This window comes from Euleptes europaea, chromosome 10 (genome assembly GCF_029931775.1).
Source record: "Euleptes europaea isolate rEulEur1 chromosome 10, rEulEur1.hap1, whole genome shotgun sequence".
Lineage (NCBI taxonomy): Eukaryota > Metazoa > Chordata > Lepidosauria > Squamata > Sphaerodactylidae > Euleptes > Euleptes europaea.
Window position 1 is genome coordinate 60,094,385 of NC_079321.1, and position 27,956 is coordinate 60,122,340.

At 41.0% G+C, this 27,956-nt stretch overlaps 1 protein-coding gene across 1 annotated transcript in view; it reads right to left on the reverse strand.

Annotated features, from left to right (window-relative positions):
• ASCC3 (activating signal cointegrator 1 complex subunit 3) overlaps positions 1-27,956 on the reverse strand; it is a 267,934-nt gene that overhangs the window by 105,224 nt on the left and 134,754 nt on the right. Inside the window, exons 14-20 of the mRNA XM_056856333.1 lie at positions 23,640-23,831; positions 23,084-23,308; positions 7,515-7,634; positions 4,476-4,640; positions 3,665-3,751; positions 1,916-2,092; positions 141-366 (exon numbers count right to left, since the gene is read on the reverse strand). Of these exons, the coding sequence (XP_056712311.1) occupies positions 141-366; positions 1,916-2,092; positions 3,665-3,751; positions 4,476-4,640; positions 7,515-7,634; positions 23,084-23,308; positions 23,640-23,831 (1,192 nt within the window). The remainder of the gene's footprint in view (positions 1-140; positions 367-1,915; positions 2,093-3,664; positions 3,752-4,475; positions 4,641-7,514; positions 7,635-23,083; positions 23,309-23,639; positions 23,832-27,956) is intronic.

Genomic DNA, 27,956 nt, shown 5'->3' on the forward strand with positions numbered 1-27,956 from the left:
AGTGCTGTCAAGTTGCTTATGCATTTTTAAAATAAACATTGAACAAGTGGTAGAGCTACCGATGGGGGTGGGGGGAGTTAGAGGAAAAATAGCTCAAATATTTAAGATGAAAAAAAATTATTATGCCCTCTGCATCTTACCTATTTCATCTTTCCTCATGTCCTTCAGCTTATCGATAGTGAGGTTCTTTTGTTCCAGTTTTGTAAGGACTGGTGGTGGCAGGATCGAGAACTGTCGCAAAGGACTGACCCAACCCCACAGTCGCTTGTCAATAACCTTGCTGAGGTTTAGTAGCCGGTACGTCATTGCAGGCCATCGTTTACGGAGCGCTATTTCAAAAAGGGCTCGAACAATACGTGCTGCATTCTGCGGGACAAAAGCAGAGAGAGCGGTATGCTTTATGCGCTGTGGTGCACACAGGACGCAACATTATGAACGCACTTTTCTGTTGTGCTCACATTTTGAAATTCGCTCCCTTGAGAAATCCAACTAGCATGTTTACTTTGCAGCCTCTACTGCAGGGGTGGGGAATGTCAGGTCCGGGGGCCGTTTAAGGCCCACGAAATCATTTGGTCTGGCCCTTCATGGGTCCTGGCAGATCTCTAGCTCAGAAGGATCTAAGACTGGCAATCGACCCCCTCCCACGGACAAGAATAGTTTCTATTCAAGGTGGATGTGAGTTTGTTTTGCCGAGAAAAGGAACCTTTTTTCCCCTTGCAGAAGAGTCGTTAGCTATGGAGCTGCTAGGACTGCCCAAGAAACTGTGTTAACCCTTTCCCACTTGGGCCGTGGAGAAACGTATTCCCTCTGTACTACAAGAGGGCTGGGGGCAGAAGTGGTGACAGTGGAGGGGTTAAAGGGGGCAGGGCCAGAATGCGCAGGGGGGGAAGTTCTTAGCCTGTGTGTCCTCATTTCACCCCTGCAGGCGGAGGTAGCAGGAGCCAGCTGTAGAATCCAGCCCTGACCATGCGGAGCAGGAGTATCTCCAGTGTGTGGCTGGACAGCTACGCCCGGGTGGTGCAACAGACCATCCTGTGCCACCAGGTGGGCGAGTACGCCACCGGTTGGATGCCTGCCTGCTTGCCTGCATGGGGGGGGGCATCTGGGGCAGCTGCCTGCTTGGGGCTTGGTTGGCTAATTTTTAAGTTGATAATTTTGTATGGCCCACGAATGATGTTATAAATATCCAAATGGCCCTTGGCAGAAAAAAGGTTCCCCACCCCTGCTCTACTGCCATCTGAAACATCTGCTCTGTTAGCTATTGCAGGTGCTGCTGCCTATGTTTTAAAGTTTTTTTATTGCAGCTGCATTTCTGCATGCTTACATTCTCTCAGTCTTTTTGTTTATATGTTTATTTTTAACTTTGTTGACGGCCACCTTGGGAGCTCAATTGTCTTCTAATGGAAAAGCAGCTAATAAATGCCACTAAGTGCATTTAAACAATATTTAAACAATATAAACAGTATAAAGGTGTTTTAACAACAACATATTTTGGATACGTAACAAAAAAATTCAGCCTTTTCTTTAGAAGACAATTTTCTCCTAGAACTGCTTAACTACCATCATCGTTTTGCCAAGCTATAAGTAGACACAGAACGGAGAACTGTATGTAAAGTCTGACACCTAAACCAAGAATACACACTGGAGAAAATGTCCTGTTATTGCTGCAACATCAGGAGTTTTCAGTGACATATATATGTCAGGGGTTCTTCAACGCTAAAAGAATGTAAAAAAGTTCCCTATAAATAAGAGGCTAGAAAGCCACTATTCACTTTTTTTTTTTTTTTAAAGAAAGGCTACAGTTTCTGGGTTTTTGGATCAAACTTGCATGGCAATGGCACAGGGGCTTGAAAATGCAGATCTATTTATGTAGTAAAAAAGCACTGATGGAGAAAGTTTTTTGTTGTTGTTTTACCTGTGCAACATAAGCCGAATCTGAAATAAGGGAAAAACTATCCATCTCTCCTCGGCTAACATAGGTCTGCAAAAGGATGTTTATTTTCCCATAACTGTTCTCCACACCACCAGGAGTGGGAAGTTCACAGAAATCGCACAGCAAGGCTTCAAGTTCCTCTATTTCTTCTTCTCTCACCTGAAATACAAATTAATAGACTACGAAAAGGCTGGTGCATCTTGTTAAGTCTTCAACATGAAAATTAAATGTTAATTATCTCTCAATAACTGTTTTTAAACAATGTACGGCTTCTGGAAAAAAAAGTCCTCCAACATTGTAGTTAACCAAACCTTAATTGAAACTATCTTAATAATGACACAATTGCATTTCATTATACATCACCTTTTACTAAGGTTGTCATTGACACACAAAAATGTGATACGCCTCAAAAATTAAATCTTCTGACCGTACTATCCTCCACCTGATGAGATTTCCTTTTTTATTTGACCAGAGTATGACCTCTGTCCTTCTGGATTAGGGCAAACTTGAATTAACATTAAATGCATTCATTAAAGTCATATAGTTTGCATGTGGCATATTATGTACTTAGCTCAAAACTCTGAAGTACTATGATTCATGGTATTAAGGTTTTCACTGTTAATAAGATTAAGTCTTATTACAATTAAAGAAATATTCATATCTACAGTTTGAATAATGCATACTATTTTATATTCTCACTCTTACTTGCAAAACACAGCATAAATCTACATATCCTTTGATTTGTTCAAAGTCTATTAGTCTAAAACTTATTTAAAGAGGATAAATGTTTGGCAGCTGCAGGGAATATCATGGAGGCCATTTCCATTAGATGCTGATCAACCCATTCTCTATGATGGCAGAGCTGAAAAGCGACAACTGTCTCTTGAACTATTTGAGGGACTTTTCAATCACTCCCCAATTATCTCATTTCAAGAGGACCCATCTCTGTTAACTGCTGAACAGTTTGTTAACATCAGACCTTTTGTTACACTAGTACTTGTACACAGCTCTTGCATTAATAAAGGCACCAGCGGTGATGTTTCAGGGACAATGGCACAACACCCTAATTTCTACCACAATGTAAATTTTATCTACTAGGAGAAGGAATCTTTCTGCTGTCTGTTTAGGACACATTTGTCTGATTTTATAGTGTGTTTCTGAAACATGACACAATCATTTTCCATAGCACAATAGTTAATCAGCAACTGATTACAGGAAAGCAAGACAAATCAATGACTCCTTGATTCTGTATATCAGCAATCCAATCTAATGCACTTGAAGAGCCCCAGCTATCACATGTATAAGTACATGAACACATATACACTGGCACTCTCGTGCACAAAAAGCACACACTTGGAGTCAACAAATCAACTTGAGCGTCAGACCAAGATCTGAGAGAGACCCCGGTTCGAATTTTCACTCTTGCTGATTTGCACTATTCATACCCTCTCAGCCTGATCTGCTTCACAGGGTTGTTTTCAGAACAAAATAGAGATGGGCAGAATGTTGTAAGCCCCTTCGGGCCCCCACTGTGGAGAATAGGGGAGTATACAGGAACTATACATATAAATAAATAATCTGGAATCTTATAGTTTAATTTCCATAATACTTCATTAAAAATACCAAAATGATTTAAATACGACTCTAGGTGCACTTTAAAGAGCTCATAGAGTTTTCTCTAAGGAAAATATCGGAGGATTTTTCTTTTTGCAGTTTTTTGTGCATTCTTACCTTGATCTGTTCAAATTCCTCTGCTTTAGACACTATAGCAAGAATGTCACCTTCTGTTTTGTGAGCATCAAACAGTTCATTGAAAGTCTGCAAAAAAAGTAACTTGGGTTTGCCATTTAAAATATTTTGCAATAGCTCCAATCGTAAACAAGACTAACTAATAAATAAACCTTCTCTCATAGCTCCTCAAATAATAAATGGCATCCAGATTATAATGTAAAATGGATATGCTTTCTCATCTGTGTGGAGGGCAAACGTTTGAAAAAAATCCATATCCTACAAGGATAGGATTGAACATATGTTCACAACATGTATTTATTTTGAATAATTAGCTATAATATACTGAAATACATTAATATATTTAACAATGTTAGATGCATTTAAAGTAATCAAAATAAGAAGTAAGTCAAAGAGGCAACCAGAACCAGCTTAAATCTGCAGAACACATCTTCAAAATACAGAGCAACAGCTGCTAAATTTTAAAAAAAGTATATTCACACTTTTGTACATTTGAATGTCTCTATGTGGGCATAAGCATTCTAATACTTGTCTTCAGAGTATACAGAAGTTCCAAAATGCTGAACAAGATCACAAAATATTTTCACAATTTCATTGCTATTTATAAACTTGTGGTGTCTCAATCTTCCTTTTACAGGATGAGAATGTGCACCAACTTTTCCCCCTATTGCATTTAAAAGCATGTAACTTTGGCAAAACACTGCAACTAGTTACTGTATTACAATAAAATGTTGTGAAATATAGCTTCAGGATTTTATATTTTAAATAAGGTATCTAGAAAAATGCATATTACCTCAATAGTATTGTATTTAATGTAATAGTGGCTGGAAATTCTGCCTAAATCTGTTGAAGAAAAAAATCCAGTTCTCTCTTCAAAGCGAATCATCCGGGCTTTGTCTAACTTTCGGCCAACTTCAATCACTAGCTGTTCTCTGTGCTTCTCTAAAGTTGGATCCATCTAAAAAGAGTTCACAAAATACATGGGTGGTCATTAAGACATTGAAACATTGTTTCTTACATTCCTTTTTCATCTCTCTTGCCCATTTTCTCCTGCATTAGATTCATACTTGTAGGTGTTTCCCCCCCTTTAGACAAATATGGACCTGAACTACCTTTTTCTTTGTAGTTTCAGGAAACAGGAAACTGTATGTATGCCATATTTTAGAGACTGAGGCTCAGCAAGGGGCACCATTTTAGTTTTCAGGCAAAAGGATAGAGAAATTTTGGAATATGCTTGTGTGTCACAGTAATCACAGTATACCTGAATAGTCTTTGAATATTTAAGATTTCATTACCAAAAAACAGTGTATTATATGACAATTTGTTGTAGTTACTGGGTTGGATCCTACAAAATGTGAGTGGAAGGCACTGGTGGACATGGGCACATGCTGCCTACTCCTTTCCCCAGCACCCTGGGAGTTACAAAAAGTTGATGCCGGGGGTCATGGGCCTTGCATGGACAAAGTGCCATGTAGCATAGGGAGCTGTAGTAAGCAGAGAGGCTTGGCAAAATTGTCTTCACCTTGCCAACTGAGGCACTTGTACCAACTGAAGCACCACTGGTGGAGGTGGAAAATGCAGTTATTTTGACCAATTCTACCTCCTCGCTGCTGTCTTCTAGACCAAATGGCTTTTTGCTTAGGCATATTCCATGGCTTCCAGTATGGGTTTTTCTGGGGCCTCAGGAGGTTGCTGGGGGGAAAGTCCATGCCCACAAGCACTCTTGTGCTCATAATTCATAGGATCCAACCCACAGAGTTTTATAAAAATAACCCACTGTCTTTATACAGGATAGCATAAATGTTCTCAAACAATAATTATGTATGACCTGCCCTCATAAGAACTGGCATTCTGCATTCAAGTTGGCATTTAGCCTATCACCAAAACTGAAACAGTGAGGCAAAAGACTGACACAAAAGTGACTGAATAATGGTTTCTGAAAGTATAGCAATAGTTTTTCTCCCTATATCCCACACACACAGGCAAAGAGTCACTACATTTATTAGCCTTTGCCATTCTGGGTTTCTAAAAGTTTAATTACTCTCTGAACATTATTGAATTCAAATCAATACAAATCAATTAAAAAAAACTATTGTGGGAATAGTGTTATTTATTTTTACCTGACCATTCCTCTTTGAATAAGTGCCATAAACAGCATGCTGTCTTCTTTGAGATGACAGTAAAAGAACTTTTAAAGCTATTTGTTAACTGCAGGTATGTTTTTCTTTCTTTCCTTCTTTCTTTAAAAAAACCAGTAGTGAAAGCAAAACCCTAGTTTTCTCCAGGGTTTATTGGGGCACAGTATTGGACTGGTCACACTTTCAGGTCCCACCTGAAGCCGTCAGGTCAAGATACTAATCTCCCCCCACTCACCCCCAAAATCCTTTAAAACCCCCAACATGTAAAAGAAAAAACTTCAGAATAAGACACCAAGTAAAAAACAACACCAAACCAAAACAATGAAGACTGAAAAGAACCAATTACCTCTGTCTGTTCAATAACGTACAGTAATTTATGACATATTTTGTGACAGAATTTAAAGTAATAAATATTCTTAGCATCTATACAGTGGTTTTGAATATTCAGAGCATTTCACCTACATTGCTTTACCACCGTTAAAACAACTCTGTAAAGAAGAGTCTGACAATTACTACCTCCATATTGCATATGTGGCACTAACGCTAAGTGTAGCTCACTTAAGGTCATCTAGCAATTTCACAGCAGAGGTAACATTTAAACTGGGGACTTTGAGTTGAAGCTAAGGAAACAATGGAACATATGTTCTTGAGATGTCCTTATTATAAGGAGGCTAGATTAAATTTTTTAAAGCCTCTGTTAGATAGGATTTCTGATGAAACTGATGAAATTAAACTGGATTTTCTGTTATTGGACAAAAAACATCAGATATCATGCCAAGTAGCCAAATTTCGCTTTTTGATAAGCAGGATTTTGGGAAAAAGAAAATACAACCATTGCAGGTTAAGCGGTCTTAAAGGGTTAAAGGCTGCATTTTTAAAAGTTTAAGACTCAAGTTACGTTGTCATTGGATTGGACTTCTGTTTTCCCTTTTTCCCCGTAATACTGGTCAATGACCGTAATAAAGTTATGATGATGAGTTGAAGCTACATGTTACTTGAGAGATTATCTATAGAACTTTTTCCTTCTTTAAAAATTAAAAGTAGCCTAAAGAGGCACATTTTGAATCAGGGAGAAGAAGGGGCTACTATAAGGGGGAAAAGACAACTATTCACACAGTACCTATTATATTTCACACGGTGCCTGGAGGGCAGTTTGTATCAGAAAATGGTATGCGCTCACCACTGCTCCAATCCAAAGTGGGATTCCTCCTATGATTGTTTTTTAATGTCCAATGACTTCTCCCACACAATGTATAATTTGGTCCTTCATCTGTGAACCATTATGCTAAATTAACTTTTCCTCTCACACACAAACCTCTCTGCACCCTAAAAACATCAGGAGCATTTGACTGTATCAGTCTCGTTTAGTTTGCAAGGTTTACACGTAGCACTGAAATGCTGACAGAAACTGAGGTACAAAAACAAATTTGATAAGCACACATGGTACATGATGATGGCTAATTCGACTGTGTTCCATGCTTTCCCCAAAAGATGACATTTTCAACCAACAGGGTGACTTAGGAAAGATAATTTAGAATGCTCTTCTTTTATATTTAGTGTTACAGACTATTTTCCACATTTTAAAAGCACTTAAAAAGAGTTGCTGATGTCAGGAAAGGTAGCAACAGCAAATATTTAATCTCCCATCAGGAAAGGATTACAGAGCCAGAAGAAAAGGTTCCTTCTTTTTCTACCTGATAAGCCTTGTGACTAATGCCATATACTAATGGGTTTGCTCTCATCCGCACGTAAAGGTAAGTATAACTTATCCACTTTACTGCTTCCTCGACATTTGTAACTGTCCCAAGAGCAACCTGCAAGTAGGAAGAAACAAAATTAAATGTACATGTTAGGAATTAGAGTGATACAAAAGCTTTTCATATACAAAGTGTTGTGTGGGCAGCTTGTGTATAATCCAAAGGAATATTTACAGTGAAATATTCAGAAATTGATAAATTAAGTGGCGTCATTTTTTAAAGTTAAACAATGGACAAAGTCTATCCGGTGTTTTACATATTTAAAGTATTTATACTCTACCCTTTTCCTTGCAAATACTAAAGTGACAGTCTTGGTCATTTGACTCCCCCCGCCCCAATATCCGTTTCTTATTTTTCTCAGTACATTTTAATCCAAGATCAGTCTTCTGTTGCGAGGATGTGATAGTTTTTCAGAACCCAAGCAGAGCATTTTGTGCACATGAAACCAGATTGTGCATTTCGTTATTATCGCTATGACTATGTGGAATGTGTTTTGGTCAAGTGTCCTGGGCACCCACAGGATATTAGTTTGTATGCGTTGTATTCTGAATGCAGCACCATTTTGGAATTTAATTATTATTTCTTCATTCTTTTCAGATTGTGCACTCCTGAAACTGTAAAGCTTCCATGTGGGAGCACTTATCTAGCTATATTTATTTATTTTCAAGTGAGAATTAGTAGCAAGGCTATAACCCCCCAATTGCAATGTCCACATCGTAAAAAAAATGTTTTCTTTAGGTTCATTTTATTTATTTCCATCGTTTTGAGGAGGCTGTGAATCCCCCCCCCCCGAATTCAGTAGAATTCCTCTAACAAGATAACCCACACTCTCTACTACATGGAGATGGGCTATTTATTTCATTTTCCTTGTTGCTCAACGTAGTTTACAATGAAAACTATAGCACCTGTGTTTGAAAGCAAATTTGCAGGAGGGTCACAGAAATACTACAATGTAATTGGGTCCCACAGAAAGGACCTAGATGAGCAAAGCGTCAAAAGGTCAAAAAATATCCAAGAAGCTCTCTGAAGCTTTTGTGTTCTCCAGAAACAAATTCAATAACTGGGAAAATACCTTGGACAAATCCCAAAAGATCAGATAGATCATAGAAGAAAAGAGTCCCACAGAAACAGCAAATAAAAGTTCATAAAATGAATCCTGAAATTCCAGATTTTCCCTTACACCCTGACATTTACTTGGAAGTCAATTTCTCTGATTTTTCACTACTTAAAAGAATGAGTTTACATGAGGAGCCAGATTTAATTGGAAATAACTGTCACTGACTTCAATGGACTAGATATATTTATTGAGGCTTATTTCCTACCCTATCTTGCAGACTCATGTGCCAGAATTACATCATATGTCAACAATACATCTTTGGTACAAACATTCTCAAATTAATTCAGACAAAGACTCAGTTCACATCCCTACCCCTGTGGTTCTGCTATGAGCTTTCACCGGCCTAGCCACCTCTAAGCCATTTCTCTATCCAAAATTATGCGAGAAACTCATCCCCATAATTTGGACACCCCAAGTTTCCATCTTACCCTGGTCAAAACATTCCATAGCCCATTCCCTTCAACCCATGTAAGAACGTTTCCACATGAAGGTCTTGAGATCATCAACACAGATCTAAAACTATCCATTTCAATAAAAGAGGTACAGTGCCTTTTTCCTACTTTTTCCTACAAGTGCAGAAATTTAAAGTCAAACCAGTGCTATTTGGATCACTGAATGGGTTCACATAAAGGTTAAAACACACATCAACACTAAATGAGTGTAACTCGGTGAAAAGGGGGAAAGGCATTTTAAACTAAGCTACAGGCACATGACTCAATACGTTACTGGACTAATTTGTGTATTTGGTTTCTTCCCGTGATTCAGGAAAGTACTTATACTATATTGAAATAGCAGGTGATGGCATTTCTTCATACTATACTTCAACCTGGACTACGTATTATGAATGGATTTAGAAAGGTTGTTAACTCTGCTTAAGACAGCACTAAAGGACTACTGAAGTTCTAAAACTCACTTAGAAAGTGAGCATTCTCCCTGCCCTAACCCTTTTAAAACAAAATCGGACTGCTAGAAAAGTTCTTCACATCCAAACTGCTGCATTCAACTTGCATTTATTATTCAGCACTGGAGAGCAGGACAATAAAAGGAAAATAGTCTGATAGTTATTTGTAGAGTGTGTACATATTCACAATCATCCTCCCAACTGTTTCACTTTGATGTTACCCATTTTACTGTCAACAGAACTGCTGTAGGGCTACTAGCAGAACAAATGGTCTGCAGGCTTCGAACACAAAGAAGTGAATCCTCTTACTATGACTATTTTAGTGCCACTGAATGTTGAGAGAGAGAGTAGGAGCACGCACATATGCCTCAGATATTACTTATGAAGATTTGCTGCCACCTGGTGTTCACTTCAATGTCCTGTGTGAGATATATATATATACACTCTCTCTCTCTCTCTCTCTGTCTAAGTGCTGCACAGTAAGACAAGGTCACAGTACTCAGAAAAAGCTGTGGAAAAAACCTGACATTCTGGGGAGAAGTTTTTTTTTTGGGGGGGGGCTTATATCTTTATTGATGTCTATAAATATATACAATTATGGAATCATATTTTTCAATAAAGTAAAACTAGGCAAAAACAGGATTACAAATTCTGCTTTTATATTCCAGAACTGTGGTCACAGACTGGATTTAATTTTTGGCACCGAGACACTGATGGATGGCCTGGTTTTGGGGTTAGAGATCTGACCTGAAGCATGGTCTGACCACTACTTAAAGCCAAGGTAAATGTGGCTCCAACACCCTGCATGAAAGGGGGTCCGCCCACAGAGGCTCATGAATCTTACTGGATTCCACAACACTCTAGAGGATTTTAGGATCCCAAACACATACTCAGCTGAGGCTTCAGTGGGAGTGTGGAACGTGAAGCCCCTTGAAGCTAATGACAAGGTTGTGCCTCTAGCAGCGCTCCCACCCCTGGGGTATAAACTGGCCCCTTGGTTTACTACAGAACTGGGTGACCTGAAGAGGGCTCGGAGGCTTATAGAGTGACATCTGCGATGAACCTGTACCCAATCTGATAGATTACATTATCGAGCCCACTGGAAGACCTAAGAAACAGTGGTGATGACAGCACAGAAATGTTACTACTCTGCTACTATAACCTCGCCCTGACCTGGATGGCCCAGGCTAGTCTGATCTCAGAAGCTAAGCAGGGTCAGCCCTGGTTAGTATTTGGATGGGAGACCACCAAGGAAGTCCAGGGTTGCTGTGCAGAGGAAGGCACTGGCAAACCACCTCTGTTAGTCTCTTGCCATGAAAAACCCAAAAAGGGGTCACCATAAGTCGGCTGCGACTTGACGGCACTTTACACACACACACACACACACTATAACCTCAGCTAGTTCACAACCATTCCAGTTGTTCAAGGTAGTTTAGCAACTGCTGATGCCAAACTGAGCCTTTATTATCTCAGGAAGAAACAAGTAGCTGGGATAACCTTTGCCAAGTTTTTTGCTGATAAAATATCGAGACTATGCACTGACCTAGATGCCAGTTGTAACATAGGCACATCAGTAGACAGGACTAATACACTACCTGGTGTATTCATGGAGCATTTTTCCCCAGTTTCTGCAATGGATGTTGACAAAATCCTGGTATCTGTGAAAGGGACTACTTGCACTCTGGATCCTTGCCCATTCTGGCTGCTAAAATCATGTAAGGACCACATCAACAAATCCTTAGCATCTATTATAAATCAGTTACTAACTCAGGGGACTTTTCCTTGGCCACTCAAAGAGGCGGTTATCTGTCTGCTACTTAAAAAAACATCCCTACAGAAAAATGATGTGGCCAATTATTGCCCAGTCTCTAACCTGCCCTTTCTTTGCAAAGTGATTAAGAGAGCTGAAGTGGACCAACTTCAGGTCTTCATGGATAACTCATCTGCTCTAGACCCTTTTCAGTCAGGCTACAGGCCAGGCTATGGGACAGAGATGGCTCTGCTAGCTTTAGTTGATGACCTTTGTCTGAGTGTAGACAAAGGCCATGCCTCCTTGTTGCTCTTGTTGGACTTATCTGCAGCTTTTGATACAGTAGATCACACCACTGTGTTGAGGAGCTTGGGGGCAGATGTAGGTATCAGGCAATGCGTTCTGAACTGGTTCAAATCATTCCTCACAGGTCAGACTCAAAGTTGTCATCAGTGTGGGACCCTATCCTTTGGAGTTTCACAGGGCACAATCCTATCCCCCATGCTTTTCAATCGCTATGTAAAACCCTTAAGACAAATCATTTGTAGCTTTGGAGTTGGATGTCGTCAATATGAGGATGATACCCAGCTCTATATATCCTTAACCAAATCCCCTGACAATATAGTAGAAGTCCTGAATAACTGCCTGGCTGCTGTGGTAAACTGACTAAGAGTGAGCAAATTGAAATTAAATCCTGAAAAGACAGAGGTAATTCTGGTTGGGAAGGCAGAGATCTTAAAGGACATTGTGCTCCCCACTTCTGCTGACACTTGCTGACTCAGCTAAGAGCCTTGAGATTATAGTGAACCCAGCTTTATTACTGGAGAAGCAAGTTAATGCCGTTGCTAAAAATGCTTTCTTCCAACTCAGCCTAGCCCAAAAGATGGCCCCTCTTCTTAATGTGGCTGATCTAGCCACCTGGATCCACGCCACAGTAACATCGATACTAGACTACTGCAATTCACTGTACATTGGTCTCCCTTAAAAATCAATTCGGAAATTCTAGCTGGTGCAGAATGCTGCGGCTTGGTTATGATCGGAACTTAGATAGAGCACGCATATTACTCCCATCCTGCAGGCATTTAACTGGCTGCCCATTAGTCACCGGGCTCAATTTATGGTATTAGCTATCGCATACAATGCACTTCATGGCCTAGGTCCCCCATATCTTTAAGACCATTTCTCCCCCTACATTCCACTATGACAGCTTTGCTGATCTGAACAGGGCCTTCTGCTGGCACCAACCTACAAACAGACAAAATCAACAGCTGCCTGTACATCATGACCCCCACCTTGTGGAATGGTCTGCCTAAGGAGGTCAGGAAGGCTCTCACTCTCATGGCTTTCCACAAACTATGCAAAGCTGAATGATTCAAGAGGGCTTTTCTACATAGGGAATGGTCTTGCCCTGTACTAAATGATTCACAAAGTTATTTAGCTAAATCATTAGGGACAGTGTAGTCTGCACTACTGTGTACAGTTTGTTGAAACTAGGATTCTACTATGGAATTTTACATCATTTAATGTGTCCTGTTAATACTTATGCTTTGCTTTAGTTCTGTTTTTAGACTTCTAGTTCCCACTAACTATACCAGTAGAAAACAACACTGTCAGAAGAACAATAAAGCAGAAGAACCAGTTTCTTTATCAAAATGGGGGGAAATCCTTGGGAATGGTTTTACTAGTCAGTACTTAGGAACTCTACAGAGAAAAAAATTCTGGATTGCAAGAAACCTATTACTAGCTCAAAACTGCATAGTTTCCTGAAGTCTCATATTTTAGCCATAGGTGGGGCTATACAACTCCACTTGAGCTGTAAATGGTATCCAGGATCAGTATATATAGAAAACACAGCTGATTTTCATGCAAATTACTTAGCCCTTCAGCAAAAGTTCATCCATAATTAAATGTACAACGTTTGACAAATAAAGCAACTCACAATAATCCAAGTTTATCTCCAAGAAAAGCTATTTACAGTACAATCGTATGCACAGTTAAATCCTCAGAAAGGTGTGACTCTGTTCATGATTGCCCTGTTAATGTTAGAAAATATTTTTCCCTGAAGCATTAATAAAATTATTTAAATAAAAATATCATAGGATTAAATCAGACCAAGAAACAAAAACCCACAGATTATTTCTGGCTAGTAAAATCATAAGAATAGGTAGAATTACAAAACCCTGTCAATATTTTTCCAGCTTTTAAAGCTTTACTAAATTTGTATACTACACAAGTATGTATATACAAAAACCCTGATCATGCTGGGCAGATGCATAGCCCTATTACAATTTCTATCACACTGGATGACAAACTGCTGCAACACAACCATCCTTGAAAGAATATGTGTGTATGTGTGTAGCAATTTGACTGAAAGTTATGTACATAAAATTAACTCATATCACAGCAAGGTAACAGCTGTGAAAAAGGGGTTGGACCCTACATCCCATTGGCAACTGTGTACTCTTCCTTTGCAAGAAGCTCTTGCCTTGATGCAGGAGTATTTTCCATTAGCAGAAGGTTATATGAGCCAAAGGAACATGTGGGCACCAGCACAACATACTGAAGGGACCCAATTCACAGATTTTGAAAACAACAACAACCCATAACTGTATACTTGTTTGTTTAATATGATTATAATTTTTTGTTTCTTATTGCAATATGAATTACAATTTCATCTACATCTCATTTTTCATCCTTTGACTATCATGCTTGCATATCAGCAGGAGATATCTGTCAATAAGAATAACCTTGCCTGAGATAAGCTTAGAGGACACTGTAAGAAAGGAAAGATCTAACAAGCAGAGATGTAGCACACTTCTAATAAACTACACAAATGTTTCTAGATAATTGGAAGTATTTAACGTTAACATATAATTAGGTCAATTTTTCAGGAAACAGATACTGAGTGTTTAGTGGGTAAAATATTTGCGTTTACACTGGCACAGCATGAAATTCTTCTCTCAAGTGTCTCATCAGCATTTCCAGCCTTCCCAGTTTGCTTGTTTCAGAAAAGCTATCATATTCTGAATGGCCATCTATTCTCTACAGTGCACATATGCCAACTATTTAACATTTTATGCCCTGGCGGAGAAACCTCCTATTCACTTATATTTAAAGCCATGTTTTTGCAGCTATTTACTGTATGGAACAATAGGATACACCCTTCACAAAATTTTAAGTCTTAAGATATACTGTTTCACAGACTTCACAACTTGCTTTTCCACTCATTTGCATCTCAAAATACTATTTTCCTATTACACGCCGGAACCAGAAACCATGCAATCCTGTGCAGAGTTAGTCCAGTCGAACCTAATTAATTTCAGTGGGCTTAGATGAAAGTAACGCTGCACAGGATTGCACTGCAGGTAACCCAGTCTTCAACCTTGCTTGCGCTCTGTCCATGGGGACGACATGGCATATAACACTACACAAGACTCCAGTAAAACTTTCCTGCCTCCGCCGTGCCATCTCTGTGACTGGCACAGTGCCGCTGTACATGGCCAATGGCACAAGTAATAGGGGATAATTTATTGAATTTAATATGCTTGACTTTGTTGTCAGCTGCTCTGAGCCCGACGCTGCTGGGGAGAGCGGGATAAAAGAATAAATAAATAACATAACATAGGCACCCTCCAATTTGGCTTCTGCTCTGCTTTCCGGCTGTGAGTAGGGAGCCGGTTTTTCATCCAGAAGTCTGGCTGTTTGCACTCAAGTCCATTCAGCCGGTTAATTTTTATAAGTTAAAATATTGCAGTACAGGGAAATTGGCAGCATTTCATGCATGCACATTCCCATGCAGTCTGATGTTGGGAGGATAAACTGGAGGGAAGAAATATGTGCTCCATGGAGGAAGAGGAAAATGTGCAAACCTCAGAAAGCAATATGTGACCCATATTTGTGTAATATACACATCTATTTCTCTTGTTCTTTTTCTTTCTGTATTTTTCTTCTTTCTCCTACCCTCCCACCATACCTTTCTCCTCCCCTAAAGGGAAAAAAAAAGCTGGTGGAGCCACCAATGCCATTCACCAAAACCTGGGATACATCTCAGTGGTGGGTCACACCCATCTATGGGCTTCTTTCATCTTTTAATGTTTGACATTTACACTTGGTGTATCTCCAAACCATTTTGGTTAAACTTTTATACTGGTGCTATTTATCACACACCTCACTACTGGCTTGCACAAGAAGCAAACTCTCTTTTGGGCAACCTGTCCATCTTGACAAATCATTTCTTTGTCAAATCCATAGTAAACGTCTCTGTGTTTGAAAACAACCTATTAGGACCATATTTCTACCTCTTTCAAGTGATGAGTGATTACAATATAAACGTTGATTGATTTGATCCTAGGCCAGTGGTCAGCAAACCGCGGCTCCTGAGCCGCAAGTGGCTCTTTGGCCCCTGGAGTGCGGCTCTGTAATTAGATCCTCAGACCGTGAATGGCTGGAAAGACCCTTCGCTAACATAGGCTGCATTTTACCAAAGGAGACGACCGTCCCTCTAAGCGCGCGTGTGATTTAGCAAACTGCTCCTTTCCTCTTACAGCCCCGCCTGGTTCTTTGTAGTTCATTAGAAAAGCAGAGGAGCAAAGTTCTCTTTCATTCTCAAAAGAGACGGATTACCTCGGCAGTAAAAAAAAAAAAAGGCTGGTTCTATGACTGGAAAGTAAAAGGGGGTCTGGAATCCTCGCTCCAGGTTTGTGCTCCCCTCTGGTGTTGCCACCAGTTGGTTTGGCCCGGCAGGCCCTCCTCCCACTGGCTGGCGAGGCGGGATGGGATGGGATGCCTGGAGTTCACGCAAGGGGCAGGGGGAGTCTGATGCAAGAGGAAGGAGCCGGCCTGGGTGCAGAGCTGTGATTCCGTGGTCGGCACAGAAGCCAAGGAGGGGCGGAAGTAACCCTGCCGGAGGACCCTCCAGACTAGACTTCGGAGGGCTTTGTGGGTGCTTTGGAGGGAGGGTTGCACAGGGGCTGCCGCCCACATGCTCAGAGGTCATCCGAGCCCGCTAGAAATCCCCCCTGGTCAATACCTGCAGGCAAGGAGAAGGACCCAAACTCCGGCAAACGCCAGAGTGTGCAACCGCCAATATACTGAGTGTGCCTGCTTGTAAAAATGCCTGTGTAGGAAGTTGAAGCTTCTTCTTTTGTCCCCCTCCCAGTCCCATCTGCATGATAAACGAACTGTCGATTGCCTTGAACTCACTCCCCTCCCTGCGGTCATTCCTGGTTGCTGGCTGGTCCATGCAGCGTGCTCTGCCTTCCAGTATTATTATTTTTGCAGTTCAGGGGAGAGGGCAGTTGTCAGTAATCCCCTTATAAAATGTCTGCCAGTGGCCCATGTAAGTCCCACCATGAAATTCCATATAGTAAACACAAAAATCAATGTTCTTGTAAAAAATGCAAAATTCACAGAATGGAAGTTCAGTGTTGAGGGAAGATGTACAAACTGTACACAACAAATGAAAAATAAAAGTACTTACTAATGTTAGAAACTGATTAGGCAAGAAGACCAGTGTTTTTAATTGCCTATAGTTTAATTAAGACTTAAAACTTTAATTAAAGTTTATTAAGTTAATAAAAAGTGCACCTACCTATATAGTTTAAGTTTAAGAAATTTGGCTCTCAAAAGAAATCTCAATTATTGTACTGTTGATATTTGGCTCTGTTGACTAATGAGTTTGCCGACCACTGTCCTAGGCAATAGCTGAATTTTTGGCACTGATTGCCTCACGAACTATTATTGGGCTTTGAAATATGTAAAGCACAAAGCTACTAGAAGGCCTATTTACATAAAACAGACTCAACTGAACTCATAATTAAGAAGAGTCAATTTAGTTCATCCAAAAGTAACCGTTCAGTGTGTCACATCTGCTCCCAACTTCCCAAAGTGTTGCTACATTAAAAATATTTCTTTAACCAGATTTTCCATGGTGACTTCTAAGCATTCCACACACCCCCAGATTACTGCACAAGCTAGTTACACAAGTAGAAAGTATACTTAATATGACTATCTGAACCGAAAGAGACAAATGACTGTGTTACAATCAAGAGAAATGAAAGACTTTTGTAATTGGCCTGACTTAACAATTGATTTTCTGTAATCAAGCCAGTACTGATCTTTCCTGGCTTGTCATGTCAGCAGGAAAAAGTCATGTACAGTTTTCCCGAGTACATAAAAAATGAAGGTTTCATGGCCCTGTCAGTGCTTCACACTTCTGCTTTTCAGCATTTTCAGTTACGCCAGCTGAGATGCATTGCTATTTTCACTAACATAAGTTTATTAGAAATCATTAACACACTTCAGCATTGACGCTCAGTTGTCGGAAGCTGGCATGGCTCCTGACCACCGAAGATTAATTTTATGCTTACTGTGCACTAGATCTTTTAAAGCATAATTAAACTTTTTTTAAAAAAAAAGAAGACAAAATTGCATTCTATTTTTCCATTTGAAGTTGGCTAAACAAGAAAAAAATTCTCTCCAACTTTTGTTCTGCAAAATTTTGGCAATTTCAAAACTAGACTGCCTCCTGTGGACAGTATTTGAATAGCATCAGAGCAGTGTGCTCGTCCTCTTTCCCTAATGGAAAACAAAGCAAGGCTTAAGAGCAACAGAATGCTCCTTGACCCCTGCTTGCTCTTATGTCAAAATTCAACATGACCCTGGGAGAGGAGAAAGCTTAAGAGAGACTATACATGGTCAACATCTCAGAAAACAATGGGTACAGCTATTATTCAAAAGGAAAATTAGAAGTTTAGGAGAGGAGTGTCATGAGCAGCCTTGGATCACCATGGGAGGATAAGTCATCATCACAGGATGACCTGTTCCTGAGACCCACACTGGAAGAAACTCCCTGTAAGGTAGGTTCCAGCGAAGCAGAACCAGCGTGGTGTAGTGGTTAAGAGCAGTGGTTTGGAGCAGTGGACTCTGATCTGGAGAACCAGGTTCGATTCCCCACTCCTCCACATGAGCGGCAGATGCTAATCTGGTGAACTGGATTGGTTTCACCACTCCTCCACATGATACCAGCTGGGTGACCTTGGGCTAGTCACAGTTCTCTGAACTTTCTCAGCCCCACCTGCCGCACAGGGTGTCTGTCGTAGGGAGGGGAAGGGAAGGTGATTGTAAGCCAGTTTGATTCTTCCTTAAGTGGAAGAGAAAGTCGGCATATAAAAATCAACTTTTCTTTCAGAAGGGTCCCTTCACCCGTACAACCACCAGCCCCTGAGCCAGAAGGGCGCTCAAGGCAGGAGGAATCAGTATGGGTACACCGGACCGACCATAGTCTCCCCAAGGATCTTGAGAAAGGATATGGCAAAGAGCCAGAGCAGAGGCTCTGAGCAGATGAAAGAGTGTGTGCCTGGCAGCCAGCAGTTGCTCTTTCCTTGTAGAAGCAGGAGACTGCAATGATTAGTCTTTACAGGATCTGGACCCTGCTACTCCTCAGGTGGAGGAAGGATGACTCAGCTAAGAGCATTGGTCAGTGTGGGACCAGTGTAACTGTGTGCTAGTGGGTGATCATGTTGTGGAGCTGTGCCCTGGAATCAGAGAACCGGTTGCCTGCCCTTGGACCGGACTTGGACTCTGCTTCTTGGATTCACCCCTGACTGTACTACAGACTCATAAGTGAGGACTCTTGACCTGGGACTGCATTTTGGACTTACTATTCTTGGACAGACTACAATGCCTATATTTTGCCAGGGCTAGGTTGAAGAGGTGGACTTGGACCTGCCCTTGCCTGGTAAGTGGGACAGGGAGTTGTTTAACTAGTTGATTTGATGGTGTTCGGCCCACCCTTATTGTGAGTCTTGGTTGGATCAAGCCAACATCTTCATTGAATCTCACCCAATTCAACCCCTGAATATAGCTCTCATCTTCAGTGGCTTTTTTTAACGTGCAGGCCCCATGCTAAACAGATAAACCTCTTTGGGTGGTCAGTGAAGAACCCCTCGTTTCTTTTTCACCAGCAGAAAACCTGGTTGGTTCCAACTCATGATCCCAGTCTTCACATTTGCTGAGCAAATGCACAAGAGCTGATGATATGAGAACTGCATCATCATCATCACCACCTATATTAGGCATTTACCATTAGGCATGAGAACTTATGGGCAGGAGGAAGGGGTGCTGAACTTTTCTTAGTAAATCCCTCCTGCAAATTCCATTGCTACCCCAGCCACTTTTCTTACAGCTGCTTGCTTACTTCCACTCTAGGAATCCAACTAGGGAGGGGAAATCCACTAAAAAGTAAATCGCGTAGAATATACTTGCCAAATTAATGAAATAATTCAGTTTTCATTATGACAGCTCATGTGCACAATTTCAATAAAAAATGGCAACTTAAAAACATAGAGAGTAACACTGCAACTATCATGAGCACTATGGGCATTAACGCATGGGCAGAATGTTCCTGGTTCGCTCCTCTGTTATCTCACAATAATCCCACAATATTTAATCCCACAATATTTAAGTCTGGATAATCAAACGCATGACGCCAGCCTATCCCACATTAAGTCTGAAACAAATAGCTGCTGGAGGCTCCCCGTGCGTTTGAACCAACCATATAATGTGGGATAGTTCACAATGCGGGATAGCAGGGGAGTGACATCGCCCAAGGATTGGCTGAGGAGTTATCCAATCAAAGGGCGATTCTCCCCCTTTTTTTTTTCTTGGAACACCAGCGTTCCGGTATACCATCGTCTCAACCTGTCAATTAAAAAAAGGCGGGACGGGAGACCGGAAGCAGCAATTGCTCGCACAGGAAAGGGGGCGGGACGGGGGACGGGAAGCGGCACTTGCTCGCGCAGGGAAGGGGGCGGGACGGAGGAGACCGGTAAGGGGCATAAGTAGCGAGCTAGCCGAGTAATTACACGCACGTCGGCGTTCCGGTAATGTAGCGGAATAAAAAAAAAGTAGCGGTTTAGCACTGAAAAGATCGCTAGAAAACAGGGATTGATTAAACCGGGTTTTTTTGCCTTAATTCGCGACTAAGGTGGGTCCGATGCGCAGCCCTTGGACGGTCGTGCGTGTGGACCACGGAGATTCGCTACTATTAAGGCACAAAAGCGAGACAAATTGGCCGTGCGTTAAGCCCCTATGACTTCCAGAACACACTGTATTGGCAACTAGAGGTGTGCACCCCCAAAAATTTTGTTTTGGATTTGGGTATAGTAGACCTGAAATTTTTTGGCACTTCCGGAAAAAGCCGAATCCCCATACTGGTATGGGTTTCCCCCCGCCTTCTGGGCGGGGGTTCCAATTTTTTTTTTAGCTGTATTATACTCCAGGGAGAATCTTTGCGGAGCTCTGGAGTTAGCTGGTTTTCAGGTAGAGGCACCAAATTTTCAGCATAGCTGCTGGTGACTCTCCTTAGAAGAACCTTGGGCCAGGGGGTTCAATTTTATTGGCTCCCCCAAAGCAGGAAAAAATGGGGGCCAATAAAATTGGACCACCTGACCCGATCATTACCGAACTCAGGGTTCTTCTAAGGAGAGTCAAGCCATGGTCTTGTGCCAACCATGGTCTCCAGGCTGCCATTGACTAGAGCCTGTATTTTTCCATCATGGCTACCTCGCTGGAGATCTTTACAAGGTGTTACAAGGCCTGTTGTTGTTTTTTTGGCCAAGAGTTTTGATGGGCTATGAATAGCATGCATCTTTGAGGGAGGAGGCTATATCGGCTTGTTATTTTATTTTGGCTTTAACTTGTAATGATTTAATTCTTACGGTAAACTGCCTTAAGTCAAGAGGAAAAAGGGATGGAGTAAAATATTGTAACAAATAAATAAAAGAGCAAACTAATATAGCACGAGCAATTCTTTATCAGAGATTATGAACACAGTAGAATGAAAGGAGAACCATAATTTGACCTTTCAATTTTGTTTATGTAACTCAATGAAAAAGGGACATGTATTATTTGCATTAGCAGCTCATTTGGCACACTCCATGGCAACTAATAGCTTGTGGCCTTCTTTAGAGATTGAGATATTCACAAACTGCTACCATATGAACATATACACTTCAGATGATAACCAAGTGGCATAATTTCTGACAAGAGAAATGGGCCATTTACAGCTTCTTTATTGTAAGTACAGTTCATGCTGACTTTGCTGAAGTCAGTGATACTTCAATTCTGAGTGGCTGACAGTGCAATCCTGAGCAAAGTTAGAAAGTTACACTGACTACAGTGGACTCAGAAGGGTATAATTCTGTTTAGGGCTGTGCAGGGAGTCTCATTTTAACTTTTGATTATCATTAGAATTCATGGATGAGATTCACAGGCTGTAACCCCAACTTCTTACCACACAGGAGAAAGACCCACCAAGGAGAAACTCAGCGGTAGCCCAAGAAGAACAGAAGCCAATCGACTTCATCTGTCACCTCATGCTGTCTTTTCTTACTCTGCCGCATTATAATTGGGTGTGTGGAAAAGATCATGTATTCCTATATGCCAAGATTCTATGAGTAAGGCCTAGTCTACATATGCAACAGAATGAGGTGGTGATGAGGTAGAAGCATGGAATGCAGGTGAAGTGTTACATTGTTCCAAGTTGCCCTAGATTAATAACCCTTTGTAAATGGAAAACTGGTTCAGAAGGCAAATGGTTAGGTTAGAACTTCCTTCCATTAGCATGTTGATTGTTTAACTGCAGGGAAATGTTACAGCCATTAAGGTTATTGCTCCCATTCACTGCAGTTTGAAGTGGTACCTTCTGCTGCATGCGTAGACTAACAGTGGAGTAGGGGTCACTGGGGGTATGGGGGAGAGGTAGTTGTGAATTTCCTGCATTGTGCAGGTGGTTAGACTAGATGACCCTGGTGGTCCCTTCCAACTCTATGATTCTATTATTATAGTGCATTCTTATGGAGAAATGAATGGGCTTAGACTGGAGTAACTCTCTTTAGGAATGTACTGTAAGTCTTAGGTTCAAAAGTAACTATTCCCAACAACTCAAATCCATACCCCCCAATATTTTCCCCTCAGTTCTCACCAAACAGTCTACCCTTTCTTTCTTTTTTGGAGATAGTTTGGTGTCTAGTTGAAAGTAATCTGCTCTGGCAGATTAATGAGGAATAGGATAAACCCTTCAGGTAATGTGCAGTTGTTGGGTTGGGTGCTGTGCAACATTTCCACAGGAACAAGGACTTCTGCCTATGGAGTGCAACTCTTTCTGCACCCCCTTCTGTGGCAGCCTGAAATGCCCCCTGAAATCCGGCATCTGGGGGAGAAGGAAGCCTCAGGAACAGGATTTCAGGGGCATTTTGGACTGCTGTGAGCAGGGGACGCCACAAAAGTCATACTCTGCAGGCAGAAATCCTTGTACCCGTGGATATGCGGTATTGCAGCCAACTTCTCATGCCACTGGTCTAAGAGTTAACGTTCTTTAACAATAAGATGCACTAAGAAAAGTCTTTACATCTTTGTGGGTTTTAGGGGCTTTTAAATGCTACTGAGTGCAGTTACTCTGGCTTTTCCTTTAACTTTTACTGTTAAAATAGCTAGCCACTGGAGGAAAAGTAACCATGCAAAAGCTTAAAGAATTTTTTTTTTTTAGAAACCTCAAACATTTGCATTTTACAAGGCTTTGATATTCTTGTATAATATTTTGTTAGGGTGACAACAATCCCCATAAACTACTGAATAAAACTGCTAGATTTTATATGTCCGAATATAAACAGAAGTGGATTTTCTCTGTTTTACTAATATTAGTATCCATTAGCTACACGGAATTACTTAAAGAGTACCTCTGCATTCAAGTTGTCTGCAAGGCTTTCAAGGAACTGGCTCTCAATCGGGTTCTGCTGAGTAAGCAGAGTCAGGTAATGGCTGAGTTTGTCATGTGTTGTGATGATGACGCCTTCTCCAAATTTGTCAAACTGAGGCCGTCCGGCTCGGCCAAATATCTGCATGACATCTAAAATTCCAAGGTCAACAAAGGCGCCTCTTTTTGCAGCATAGATCTGTGTTCCCTGGTTGAGGAAAAGTTAATAAAAATTAACATAAACACACAAGAATAAAAGCCAGATGAGCTGAAGATGAAAATTAGACAAATACAGCAGGATTTCAGAAGTGTACTTTAGCTAATCCTTTCATAATCTATGGTATATTTAAATCTTTGTTATAAAACTCGATTCCCAAAGAGAGAATCAGTTTAACAAGCTAAAAAAAAAAATCTAGGTAATTAACAGCAACCACCATCCCCTGCATCCATGTTTCCTTTTGCAAACTACAGCAAATATCTTGTCATATGAGGCTTTACAGAGACTCACTGTCCTATACAGAGAGATGAGATGCTCCTACCTTAATAATAACAGCATGGGCTGGAAGATTGACACCCCAGGCTAACGTAGCTGTACAAACCAAGACTTTGATATATCCACGAGAAAACAAATTCTCCACCAAGTTTCTGTCTTGTCGAAGCATTCCAGCATGATGAATACTGAATCCATCTGGAAACATTTCACGCAGCTGTTTGTTTCTGGACTTTTGTACCTTTTATGGACAAGGGAAATGGAAGATCAAAGTCAATGTAAAATTAATTTAACGTGCAATAATAGTTAAGTACAGAGTCTTGTCACACAGTTCAATAACATACTCAAATAGGATGCAAATTAAATGTCTCTCTTGTTAAGCATAACAATATCTCTCAAACTGATATTATAACTCAGATTGATAACTGGCAGTAACACTGCAAGCCCTGAAGCCTAAATGGTCTGAGAGTCTATCTGGGGATTTTCATGGCATGCACCAGTCAGCAGGTGGGCCACGGATGTGACAGGCTTCTCAGTAGAACTTGCAAGGAAGGAGTATTGCAGTAGCATATGCACATGTCAGTTTATGCAAGCAAAATATTTGCTGCTTTTTTGTCTATGCTAATGACTCATGAACACATAAATCAGGCTTCTGTAATAAGGTCAATACTGTCTACTCTGTCAGTGGCTCCTCAGGATAAGACTATAAGAACATAATAAAGGCCATGCTGGATCAGACCAAGGTCCATCAGGTCCAGCAGTCTGTTCACACAGTGGCCAACCAGGTATTTCTAGGAAGCCCACAAACAAGACAACTGCAGCAGCATTATTCTGCCTGTGTTCCAATGCACCTAATATAATAGATGTGCTCATCTGATCCTGGAGAGAATAGGTATGCATCATGACTAGCATCTCAGGTAGAGGCCTTTCTCATCGCTTTTTTCCCTGACCCTTTCAACTGGAGCTGCCAGTGATTGAACCTGGGACCTTTTACAAGTCAAGCAGCTGCTCCACCTGAGACACAGCCTGTATCACCGGGAAGAGAAAACACATATAACACTTGCTGTACCCATCCAGTCTGTTTTGATTTTTCAGCCTTTTCTTCTCTAAGCTTTAGAGACAGAAAAGTCCTTCATGATCAATTTCTATAAAAAAAAATGCTGCATATAAATTTGCATCCCTAAATAGGATCCTTTGGTCTGGTAACCATGCAAGGTCAAGTATCAGTCCCAGAAGTGTAGATCATAAAGGAATTATCCCCCTTTTCCGTTGATGTTTGTCAAATATAAATAATTGTATCTCAGCAAAACTTTACCTTTTCCTTACTTTGACAGTCCATCTGGATCTATGTGTATTAAACTGCAAGTGTTAACTCCTTAATCTTAAGGAAAACAACAGGTGGAGAATCTCTGTAGCACATTAATTGGAACACAGCTTCAAACTGACTATGAACAACACATACCTGACCGATGTGAAGGCTCAACATCTAACTGAGCATCTGAAACTGGTTCAGCCCCCTTGAAGCTGATTGAGCCAACACATTCCCCCAGAAACTCTTTGAAAAAAGCAGGTTTCTGCCCAGGAAAAATGATCAGATCTGGTCTACCTTGGGGAATCCATATGAACAGAAGAGTATGGTTACTTATTGCTAATTAAAACAGCAGCATTATTGTGTTCTAACACCTGTGCTAGTTTGTATAAACTTTATTCAATCTACAACTCCTAATGTTTTTTCAGTGATTTTTTTCTCTCTCTTTGTTATTAATAAAGATATTTCTGTATTCACGGACTTGCGTTACTGAACTGAGAAGATTGAGAAGGAATGAGAAGATTCCTGCACACAGAACCTGCAAGCAGACTAGTGAAGTTTAGAGGAGCTGATGGAGGCTTTCAAAGTTCTGAATAAAGGCCCAGACCCACAGGGACTGTTGCAGTGTCCAAGACCCTGTACCGAGTCTGGGGCTAACCCTCCTCCGGTGAGTAATTTTTATGTCAGCTTCCTTCTCAGATGAGGAGGAAATTGCTTCCACTTTTCCATTCTAGCCACATTGTGTAATCTGTCCAATGCAAACAAGACCAATGTGAACCCTAGAACCATACACAGTACTTTAGATGCAGCCTAATCAATGTGGTGTGCAGTGGGACTATGGTATCTTGTGATTTGGATGTTATGCCTCTGTTGATACACCCCAAGATCACATTAGTCTTTTTTGCCACTGCATCACACCAGCTGCTCATGTTGAGCTTAATGCCCACCCACACCCCAAGATCTTATTCATACACACTGCTACACAAAAGTGTATCCTCAATTCAATATGCATATTCCTCATTTTTGTTACCCAGATGTAGAACTCTGCATTTATCCTTGTTGAATTGCATCATATTCACATCCACCCACTTTTCCAGTGTGCTCATATCTCATTCTGTATCTTCTGGGGTGTTAGCTGCTTCTCCCAATCTGGTGTCATCTGCAAATTTAATGAGTAGTCTCTCCAGCCCCTCATCTAGATCATTTATAAAAAATATGAAAAAGTACCGGGCCCAGAACCAAACCCTGTGGCACCCCTCTGGACACCTCCCTCAAATCAGATGAAATACCACTGACAACCACTCTTTGGGTGTGGTTCTCCAACCAGTTCACTATCCACCTAACTATCCTAGAGTCCAGTCCACAGTCCTTCAGTTTACCCATCAGAACATCTTGGGGAACCCTGTCAAAAGCTGTACTGAAATCAAGGTAAACAACATCAGTGGCATTCCCACGATCCAGTAAGCTCAACACTCGATCTAAGACGGAAATGAGGTTGGTCTGGCGGGACCTGTTGGGAACAAATCCATGCTGAAGTTGTTCTTCAGATGCTCGCAGATTGACCCCTTTAAAATCTGCTCCAGTATCTTTCCTGGGATAGAGGTCAAACTGACTGGCCTGTAGTTTTCTGGGTCATTCCTCCTTGCTTTTTGAAGATTGGGATAACATTCACCTCCCCCCAGTCTTGTGGTACATCTCCTATCCTCCAAAAGGTATGGAAGATGATGCTCAGCGGCTCTGCAAGCCCTCTAGAAAGTTATTTGAGCACTCTCGGGTGCATACCATCTGGCTCGGGGGATTTCTACTCCTCAAATGCAGCCAGGTGCTTTTCAGCAACCTCTCATATCCATGCCAATCAGCAGCCTGGACTTGGATGTAGCCAAGCAGCCTTGCCTACTACCATCTCTAGATGAGCCTGTTTTCGTCTTCAGGGAACAAACAGGCAAAGTAGGCATTGAGCCTTTCTGCTTTCTCTCTGTCTTCTGTCAGAGTTACTCCATTTTCACCCAACAGTGGGCTTATCACCTCTTCTACCTTGCGTTTGCTCCTCACTTATCTGAAGAAGCTTTTCTTGTTGTAGTGAGCCTCCCCCCCACCCCCGGCCTCAGTTCACTCTGAGCTTTGGCCTCTCTGTTGGCTGATCTACAGTGCTTAGCAACCCACAGATACACTTTTTAGAGGTATGTCCTTGCCTCCATTTCTTTAAAATTTCATTTTTCTTCCTTAGCTCATCATGAAGTTCTTTATTCATCCAAATTAGATGTCTGGCTAAGAACTTCCTTGTTCCCCCACAGCAAAAGAAGGGGACTCTCTAATTTCATCTTAAAAGATCACAACTACAAACACAGAGGCGATTTCTTATGCAGAACTTCATGAACCTGTAAGTGCATGAGATTACTTCAACAAGGTGTGTTTTGGAACTGATACTCCTATGAACCAGAAGAGAAATGTTGCATCTGCCTTTAAGTCTGCCTTCCGTCCAAACACAGAAGCAATACCAGGTCCCAAAGAAGTCATTCATCTTGAGAATGCTAGATTGTTTATCTTAAAAATAGCTGATCTACCACTAGGACAAAGAATTTTCCACTTTCCTGAGGTTATGGGCAATAGAAGAAGCCTATTTTCCAGAATAAACATTTCAAGTTTAGATTTCAAAAGCAAAAGAGAAAGATTTCTGATAAAGACCTTAGAATACCTGAACCCTATGTTCAATTTATAGCTTGGTCTCAATTTCTTATTTCCTTTAGCAGCAGTTCGTAAAGCATGAATATGGCATAAACTACTTTTGGAAACAAAAAATGATAAATCAAGATTATTTTCAGGGTACTGCTCTCAGGATCGGCACTAAAGAATATAAAACTGAAAAGACCACTAAATTTCGTATGCAGATTGAACAGGACTCTAAACAAAAAAGCTACAGAACAATATTACTTCCTGGCTGCAGTAACATAGTGAAATTAAACATATACACAAACAGAGACTGAAAAGATTAAACGGCTGTTGGTTGTGGCTTGGGACTATTTTAGAGTTCTGCCCAAAGGGAGTGATTCTGCGACA